At 50.9% G+C, this 9,848-nt stretch overlaps 1 protein-coding gene across 1 annotated transcript; it reads left to right on the top strand.

Moving 5' to 3' along the window:
* The first annotated feature begins 6,151 nt into the window (after positions 1–6,151).
* Positions 6,152–8,018, top strand: LOC119333196 (probable glycosyltransferase At5g25310). The gene is made up of 3 exons (XM_037606179.1): positions 6,152–6,501; positions 6,594–6,954; positions 7,025–8,018. Exons 1-3 carry the CDS (start codon positions 6,152–6,154, stop codon positions 7,775–7,777), a joined length of 1,464 nt encoding a protein of 487 aa, XP_037462076.1. The 3' UTR covers positions 7,778–8,018.
* Positions 8,019–9,848: the final 1,830 nt, after the last annotated feature.

The raw sequence follows: 9,848 nt of genomic DNA on the forward strand, positions 1-9,848 counted from the left end.
GTGGGTCGTCACCACCACGTCGGCCACGGTCTGGTGCCGGGCATGTGCGGGGGCGGGGGCGGGGCCCGAGTCGGGCGGGGTGGGCATGGCAGCGGGCGGGGGCGCGGCGGCGGCGGAGGCCTCCATGGCCGGCGCGAGGCAAGGCGGCGGGAGGAGCCGGGGAGGCGGGGATGAAATTTCCCTCCCGCCGAGAGGAAAGAGGAGTGCGGGTTGGGGGAGTTTTTCCTCCCAACCCTCACTTCTACAGGTTGGGAAACAGTTTGAGGGTTGGGCCTCTAAATTTTTTTACGGGTCTGAGGGTTTAGAGGTTCTAGTCTACGGCTTTTTTCGGCGAAAACTGTAAAAAAAATTAGTTATTTTTAGGGGTTTGAGGGTTTGAAGGTTCTATTAGACTTGCTCTTAGGACCGGCTCGTGGCCTGCTCGGCATAAAATCCAGTTGGTCCGAGCCCTGCAAATGGGACCGAAAGTCCCTCGGTTCGGTCCGGTTAAAGCTCGGTCCGATCGAGCGAACCGATGAACACGAGCTGTGGCATGGCGGGGGCGTGGCTGGGGCGTGCCAAGGGTGTTGCAGGGGCGTGGCGGGGGCATGTCGAGGTCGTGGCGGGCGCGTGGCCAGAGCTGCGTGGTGGGCGCGTCGGTCATGCGCTGGTCTGTGCCGCCGTCGTTCATCCGCGCGGCCACCGGCCTCCCTGACGCCAGAAAGCATGTCTACTGGATGCGCCATGCTTGGATCTATCACATGGAAGCTAGAACTTGAAGCGGGAGGCCCTACACCGCCGTTGTACACCGGCTGTCGTGCACCGGCCGTCGTGCCAGATTACTCGTCGTTGTTGCTGCCCTAGCTCTGCCTGGCCGCCGTGCCGTCCACCGTGAGTCACAGAAGTCGTCGGACACCTCCACGACGAGCCCTGCTGCCTCCAGCGCCCTCCCCGCATCGCCGTGCTCCGGCGCGACCTCTGGGGTGACCATCGGCCGGTTCAAACGAGCCACTCGGTCCGGCTCGGACTTTCATCGCTGCGGTCCGGTCCCTGAAAACAGGACCGCGACGCTGCGCGGTCCGGACCGACGGCCGGTCCAAACGACGGCTCAGTCAGGGACCGGACCGGCCCGGACCGTGTCCACCCTAATCCCTGCCGGGGAAGACGTAAGGGATCTGAGGCGAGCACTGAGGACGCCAGCAGCACACGCAGGCATACAAAATTGCACCTATCATCCTCTTCCGCCATCCCACCGCTACCTACCTAGGGTTAGGGTTAGGGTTTGCTCTGCTCTGCTCCACTTCAGTCCCCGCGATTTGATTTGGGGACGGAGATTCGTGTGAGTTGAGCTGCGTTTAAAAAAACGAGGGTTGTTGCACATGTGTTTACGTTCGATATCGGCCTGCGTTTTAGTACATTTGTTCTTCTGTTGGGCTGTTGGGGTTTTCACATCCAGTATGGGCCGCGTGTGCGGAGCGGGGGCCTGCTCCCACGTAGCGCTTGCTATTATACGTTATTATCCCCTCAAAAAATGCTATTTTTTTTAGTATGCCCCTAAAAGAACATAGTGCTCTCTAGGAGGTTGAGAATCTTTTTTTTAAACATCAGTACAGACACAAGCGCTCATATACACGCGCATACACTCATCCCTATGAACGCACACACATACACCCTACCCATATGAGCACCTCCAAAAGACTGAACCGTCATATCATCTTGAAATTTACAAAGTCACTGTACGCACCTCGTCGTCGACGGAAGCGTCTCCTCCCACTGAATGCACATCGCCGAAAATCCTGAAATAAATCCAGAAATAAATGCGACCACCAGGATTTGAACCCTGGTGGGCTGGGGGTACCACAGTTTCTCTAACCATCCAACCACATGTTGGTTCGCTAGGAGGTTGACAATCGATAACGCAGTACAAGACACGCTTGATTTTGCATTGTCATTCATGTACTACTTTCATCATTATTATACGGGAAAAAAATTAAAAATCTGAAGTTAGATTTTTAGGCAAGACAAATCTGAGATTTTTCATGGCAATTTATATCGGCATGATAATGAAAAAATTATTGATAGCACGGCAGTTTTCAGACAAAAACAAAGAGCCTTTATACAGTATAGACATTTTTTTTGAGTTGTTGATTGTTTTTGAGATAGCTGACCGCTTAAAAATCATAGTCAAAAACAGTATGACGAAGACCAAAAGAAAATTTCAACCATGCCTGCTTGTATTTTGGGAAGGAGGGCATTCATTTTTTACTTTTTATTTTCCTGACATTTTAGTTCATGAGCGGTTATTAAAGTTTGTGAACGTTAAATGGCACAAACATTTTATATATTCACATTATTGTTTTTGCAGGGTCACATTATTTCAGATTCACTATTATTTATTAAATCCACAGATATTTTTAAAGTTCATGATTACTGTTGAAGTTTGTGGACATTTTAAATTTGAAAACTAACTTGATTTGCGAATATTTTTTATTTTAAATTCATGAACGTTTTCTAAATTCCATAATTATTTAGATCTGTAATGTTCTTTAAAATCCTTGAACATCCTTTAATTTAACTAACCCTTTTCAAATAAAAAGGATAGTCTATTTTTTCCGAGCTAGTGTTGGGACGAGCAAAAAGATGCTAAATGTCGTGGTTTTGTAACGACAATTGCCTTGTGAAAGGACTTAGGTGTGGAGCCATCACAATGTAGGTTAGCTTGAAGGGGTTGAACGGGACAAAGGACACATGGTTTACCCAGGTTCGGCCCCTCACAACGACGTAAAAGTCTACACATGTTTTTTTACTATTGCTTGAATATCGATTACAAAGGAACGGAATCGCTTGAACTTGCTATCAACCAATTGTTTCTTGAGTTAACCCGCCGCAGGGTCTTGCCTTTATATACACTGGTCGAGACCCTGGGCTTACAAGAGTCCAAGTCAGGTCACACAACGTGACCAACTCAGTTTCTAAGTCGCCTTGCCTTATCAGACAAGTCACCATCGGGCGGCTCACACCTCCGGGTTTTGGGCCTTCAACAGGTCCGCCTCTCAAGCCGCATCTACACTATTAAGAAAAAGCCTAGTAGTAGCGCGGGTTAAAAGCTAGTAGTAGTGTGGGTGCCTACGCTACAGCTAACTAGTAGTAGTAGCGCGGTGCATCCCAGTAGCGCGGTGCATCCCGCGCTACTACTACTAACTATCTGTAGCGCGTGTCTGTGACCCGCGCTACTACTATTAATTTGAAAAACCAAAAAAAAAATCTCGACCCCGTGCGTGCTGTCAATGGTATCAACGGTTCGTTCGACGGTGCCGACGTCCATGGCGACGGGGCGGCGGTCGGCGGCGACGCGCACGTTGGCCGGGAGCAGGGAGAACTCCGCCATGACGCGCGCCTCGTGGAGGCCGCGGAGGCCAGCCCGACATTGGCCGGGAGCTGGAGGACCTGGATCTTGGCGTCATGCGTGGGGAGCAGCACCTCGCGGCGGCCCTCGTGCTGTCGGAGGAGGAGGGGGATGGGTAAGCTAGGGTTCCGGATCGAATCAAAGAGGGGGGAGAAGGAGGAGGGCTGACCTGGAGCGAGAAGAAGACGGCGAAGGCGGTGAGGAGGAGGATGCCGAGGTCGTGCTTCCGCATCTTGGCGGCGGCGAGGAGCTCCGGCGACCTCCCACCGGAGGGATCTCGGAGAGGGAGGGAGGAAGAAAGCAGAGTGTACCAGCGGCGGCCACCGCTGGAGTACGAGGGAGAGAGGAGGAAAGTGAGAGAGGGGAAAAGTGAGGGAGAGAGGAGGGATTCGGCCGAGGATATGGGGATTTCACCTACCTCGTACTTAGTAGTAGCGAGGGGTATAAAACCGCGCTACTACTATCAACTTAGTAGTAGTGTGGGTTTGTACCCCTCGCTACGACTGTGGCATGTCCCGGAAGGGCACGGTAGAGACCGCTTAGTAGTAGCACGGGTTAAAAACCCGCGCTACTAGTATCAACTTAGTAGTAGCGAGGGGTAAAAACCCACGCTACTAGTAAGTAGCAGCAGCGAGGGTTATAAACCCGCGCTACTAGTAAGAGTCTGCCTATAAGCTTTTCCCTAGTAGTGCTAGTCTTCATGTCTTCTCAGGCCCATCTAAGCCCTTTATTCTTGAGTTGCCAACAGTGTAACCCGGCCCCTCCTGGGATGGGTCACACCACAGGGTTATATCCCCAACACTAAACGAGCGAGAGGAGATGGGAGCCAAGCTGGGTGAGCGAGAGCTTCGTAGGCTGGTCATGTGAGCGTTATAGCAGGAATTTCATGGTTTCAGTGTTGAATAGGAGCTCCCAAGAAGCTTAAACAACCACCGACCCGCTCACCCGAGGCCGAAACGTGTAAAGAAACCATAACCATGCAGCAAACAACTCCACTTTCCTCTCAAAACAAATAATGTACCCAACAACGACCCAACACGATATACGGATGAATATAAACACCAACAGAACATAATTAAAATGCAAACCAACATAAATAAAATCAAAACAAAACAATCAACCATAATAATCTATTATAAATTTATAAAAAATCCCACAAGTGAAAAATGGCACAGTGAAACACGCGTTAGCCACCCGTATGTTTTGACCACACGTATTGTCGGCACTCACCGAACTAGTCCACGTCCGCGTTCCGTGGTATGAGTAGGGTTGGGCACTACTTTCAAATCGACAACCGAACACCAAATCCGAACCGAATAGTTTTAACCGAAATATAGGCTAAATTGGTTGTTGGTTATTCAGTTCCGTTTAGAAAATAGACACTATTTTTGTGTTTAGTGTTAAATCGGTTTTCGTTTGAGAGAATCCGTATATGCGAAGTAACCGAATTATGAGTCTCCCACCCTCGTTTCTCTCTGGTGCAAGAACAACCGACTAGCCGATTAGTCTAAGGCCCTGTTTAGTTCAGATTTCTTACCCAGACTACGCTGCTTCGCAGCCGAATCTTAACCAAAAGGCGAAAAAACGAGCGAGCCCTATTCGGTGGCTGCGCAGCCAAAATGGCACGCACTAGTGAAAGCAGCCCACAAGATGCTTCCTTGGATTTTGCTGCATGGCCCATTGAACATACCCTAGAGTTGATGGGAAATTACCCATGTTTTTACTGGGGATGGATTGATCCATCCCAATTGAGAGGAACCCACCGAGAGCACACATCGGCCACCCTTTCTTCCTCTCCCCTTCTGGCGACTAGGTTCCCTTCCAGTGCCACCCCTACTGATGGACACCGGCCCGCCCCTCCGCCGCTAGCTAGTTTGTTGCTTATTTCCAGTTGTGCATAGATTCATGCAAGCACAAAGCACATCCGTCTAGTGCATCGATTATAGAATCTTGATTACATGCAAATACTAATCTGCAGCTATATTATTAGTTAAGATGATTGACGACTATTTTTTTTTTGCGAGGATGAAGGAAGTTTTATTCCTTAGGTAATAGGATTACAATCAGCTGTGAGGAGCTCCTCAATATAGGGAGGACCTCTTTGAAGCCAAACAACAATACACGACTTAATATTTGACGACTATGACTGTGAAGTATAGCAAATCAGTATATGACACGCTGTTTCGACTCATGATGGTGCATACGTATTTCGGTTTTCTGGTTAACCGCCAAATCGAACCGATAAAATTTTGGCTAATAAGGTTCTGTGGCAATTTTTATTGTGATTATTCCTGTTGTTCTTTTATGAAAACCAAAATTTTAAAAACCCAAATAAACCGAACCGAATTGACCATACGAACATCTCCGTGTGACGTCGATCGAGATCTCGGGGCACTCCGTCCGTGGTCGTCGGCGTCGAGTCGCCGATAGAGCGAGCATTCAAGGCATGGGACTCAATCGAAGCCAACCATATTTCCTATTTTAATTGTACTGCATTATTACTGGGGAAGTACTAGAAGGCGCATGAGAGAGCGTGCAGGCAGCCAGGCAGCAGCAAATTTCCAACCCCTCGCGACCTGCAATCCTGCTAACTTAATCCCACTCGCTCAACACATGACCTCCTCCTCGTTGACTTGCTCCATGTGATGATCAGATCCATCCATCGACCCGATCCATCCACCTCCGTGCGCGCGGATGCGCCGAGACTACGTGCTCGATCCGGCCCTGAGGCACAGATTACTTTAGTCTAGGCCGGCAGCTCGGGCCATGCGCATGGCTGCTGCTGCTCCTGCTGCTGCTGCTGCGCGCTTGCGTGCCGTTGCGCTCTGGGCCGCCCTCCTCGTCCTCGTGGTCGGCGTCTTCTCCGTATCCGGCGCGGAGGTGCCGAACAGCTCTTCGTCGCCGTCGTCGTCTCATCTGGGGCAGCAGGGGGCTTTTACCAGCAGGAGACCGAGCGTGGAGCGGGAGCTCGACGCCGCGCGAGCCGCGATACGGCGCGCGGCGCGGTTGCACCGTGGCAGCAACGCCAGCTCGGCGCCGGGAAGATGGTTCCGCGGCGACGACGTGGACTATGCTCTCCTCGCGAGGGTGTACCGCAACCCGGCAGCCTTCCACCGGTAAGATATATCGATGTCGTAGCATCCGCGCCGGCTTGCTCCTTCACCGGCTGATCTTACATTCTCACGCGTACTCCTGGCTGGCATGGCAGGAGCTACGTGGAGATGGAGAGGCGGTTCAAGGTGTACGTGTACACGGAAGGGGAGCCGCCGATCCTGCACGCGGGGCCCTGCAAGAACATCTACACCATCGAGGGCCGCTTCATCGAGCAGCTCGAGCTCCTCGCGCCGCCGGCTGCCGGCGTCCGGACGTGGGACCCCGACCGCGCGCACGCCTTCTTCCTCCCCTTCAGCGTCGTCCAGATGGTGCACTTTGCGTACCGGCCCCTCTCATACGACCGCGCCCCGCTGCTCTCCCTTGTCCGCGACTACGTCCGCGTCGTCGCCTCCCGCCACCCCTTCTGGAACCGCTCCGCCGGCGCCGACCACTTCATGCTCTCCTGCCATGACTGGGTACGCCGCACGCATGCACAAAATCAACCTCTCTCTTGCTGCTTGCTGATTAGAGCTTCATTGTGTGTAGGGTCCTGACGCATCCAAGGGGGACCCGGAGCTGTACGCGAACGGCATCCGTGCGCTCTGCAACGCCAACACGTCGGAGGGGTTCCGGCCGGGGAAGGACGTGAGCATCCCGGAGATCAACCTCTACGACGGCGACACGCCGCGGCAGCTCCTGGGCCCTTCGCCGGGGCTGTCGGCGCGGCCCTACCTGGCCTTTTTCGCCGGCGGGCGGCACGGCCACGTCCGAGATCTCCTGCTCCGGCACTGGAAGGGCCGCGACCCGGCCACATTCCCCGTGTACGAGTACGACCTCCCCTCTACCACCGGCAACGGCAACAGCAGCGGCAGCCACAACCGGCGAGGCCGCGACCGGCAGAGCGACTACTTCGCCTACATGCACCGGTCGCGCTTCTGCCTGTGCCCGAGCGGGCACGAGGTGGCGAGCCCGCGTGTTGTGGAGGCCATCCACGCCGGGTGCGTGCCCGTACTGGTGTCGGGCGGCTACGCGCCGCCCTTCGCCGACGTACTGCGGTGGGAGTCATTCTCGGTGTCCGTCCCCGTCGCCGACATCCCCAGGCTGAAGGAGGTGCTGGAGGGGATACCGACCGCGGAGGTGGAGCGGCTCCGGGACGGGGTGCGGCTGGTGAAGCGGCACTTCACTCTGCGGCAGCCGCCGGAGAGGCTCGACATGTTCCACATGATCCTGCACTCCGTCTGGCTCAGGAGGCTCAACTTCAGGCTCGACCACTATCCAGTTCAGAATTCAGTCGGATGACTGATGAGTAGACAGAAATTTAGAACAGAAACACCGTGCAACACCCTGGGTTCCTAATTAGTAACATACTCTACGTTTTTATTCTCATAGTGCTATACATAATTTCAGATACATTACAAAGGATGTAAATACCGAATTTTGCTGCTGAGAAATAACTGTGTCTCATTCACGCTATCGACCCTCAAATCAAATGCGTTGTGATTCATGCAGAGCGACTTGATATTTGTTTTGTTTTGGATTGTGCAGCCATGTGCGCAAAGAGCCTATATATGTACTATTGAGTGGCTCTTATATGCACTATTATTGATCAAATAAAGGCCATATTATCTTGTCTTGTTATTTGAATAAATGTTTGCAGATTTCGGATTAGTCCAATGATTATTATCCACCTTGTTTGATCGTGCAAGTGAAAGGCAATAATGACGATATTTGACAAAATGATTGAAATGGAGAAAAGCTGGTACGAACTCTTATTTTTTGTAAATATGATTAGCTTTTGCATGAAACATGTTTGCAATGACAATTAGAGATTATAGTTACTAATGCCATGCTTAATTAGCTAGGAATGAATAATGATTTATCTTGTGTGCCAACATGCTTTTAAAATGGTTATGATATAGTATGATAGGATGGTATTCTCCATTGAAAAAAAAATTCGGAAAGGGGGGGTCTCCCGGGCCTCTGCGTCAGAACGATGTATACGGCCACAAAGATAAATAAATAAAAATTGTTCAACAAGGTCGTCACGTCTGAAAGCAAAATAACGGCGAGCTCACAAAGAGCCACAAGCGCCAGAAACATAAGGCCCAAAAGCCACAACCGGCTGGCAAAACAAAGATAGGCAAACTAATTGCCTATCTTATTACATGACCACCATCCAAACCGGTTGAAGATATCCCGCGCTACCATCTCCCACCGGACAGATCCAGTAACCAAACGCTCCCTGGCCTCCATCAGAGTGAGTAAGGACCACATACGGATCAGCGCAGTAGATCGGAATAAAACCTGCAAAAAATGAATATTCGTTTTTCTGTTAAAGGTCAAATCATTTCTGCAATTCCAAATTGCCCACAACAAAGTACATACTCCTACACAAATGTGTCTGGCTGTTTCGGACTCTATCCCAAGAAGCCACGTTCCAAATAATGAACTGACCGAATTCGGAGGAGTAATGTTAAAGGCAATATGCACCGTGTGCCACAAAACCTTTGCCAAAGGGCAGTCAAAGAAGAGGTGCTTGATGGTTTCGTCCCGATCACAAAAACTACACCTAGTAGATCCTGTCCAGTTACGCTTAATCAAATTATTCTTTATTAGAATGACTTGTTTATGCACGAACCACATAAACACTCTAATTTTGAAAGGAACTTTGACTTTCCAAACCTCTTTGGAACTAGGTATAACACTTGAGTTAATGACATCGATATACATCGACTTGACAGAGAACTCACCAAACCTAGTAAGCTTCCAACACAACTTATCGGGTTGGTGAGACAGCTGAACCTCCATCAGTCTACTCACCAAGTGAAGCCATGCTTCCCACCGGTCGCCCACAAGCGCCCTCCTGAACTGAATATTAAGGGAAATGGACTGCAAAATCATGGCAACTAGAGCATCACGTCGTTGAGTAATACGATACAGGGACGGATACTGAAGCGCCAATGGCGTTTCACCAAGCCAAGTATCCTCCCAGAAGCGAGTGGTGTTGCCATTACCGACTATAAACTTGGTTCTATTAAAGAAGGCAGCTTTAACTCTCATAAGCCCCTTCCAAAACGGCGAGTCTGTGGGTCTCGCTGTCACCTGGGACAACGTCTTGGACTGCAGATACTTACTTCGAAGAATCTGCGCCCATGTGGCCTCGGTTTGAACTGAAAGTTTATATAGCCACTTGCGGAGAAGACAACTGTTCTTGACTTCAAGATTCTCAATACCAAGGCCCCCCTGGTCCTTTGGTCGACAGAAAATATCCCATTTGGCTAGTCGGTATTTTCTCTTTGTTTCATCACTTTGCCAGAAGAACCGGGATCGATAGAAATCCAGTCTTTTCCTAACACCAACTGGGACTTCG

The sequence above is a fragment of the Triticum dicoccoides genome, chromosome 7A (genome assembly GCF_002162155.2).
Source record: "Triticum dicoccoides isolate Atlit2015 ecotype Zavitan chromosome 7A, WEW_v2.0, whole genome shotgun sequence".
NCBI lineage: Eukaryota > Viridiplantae > Streptophyta > Magnoliopsida > Poales > Poaceae > Triticum > Triticum dicoccoides.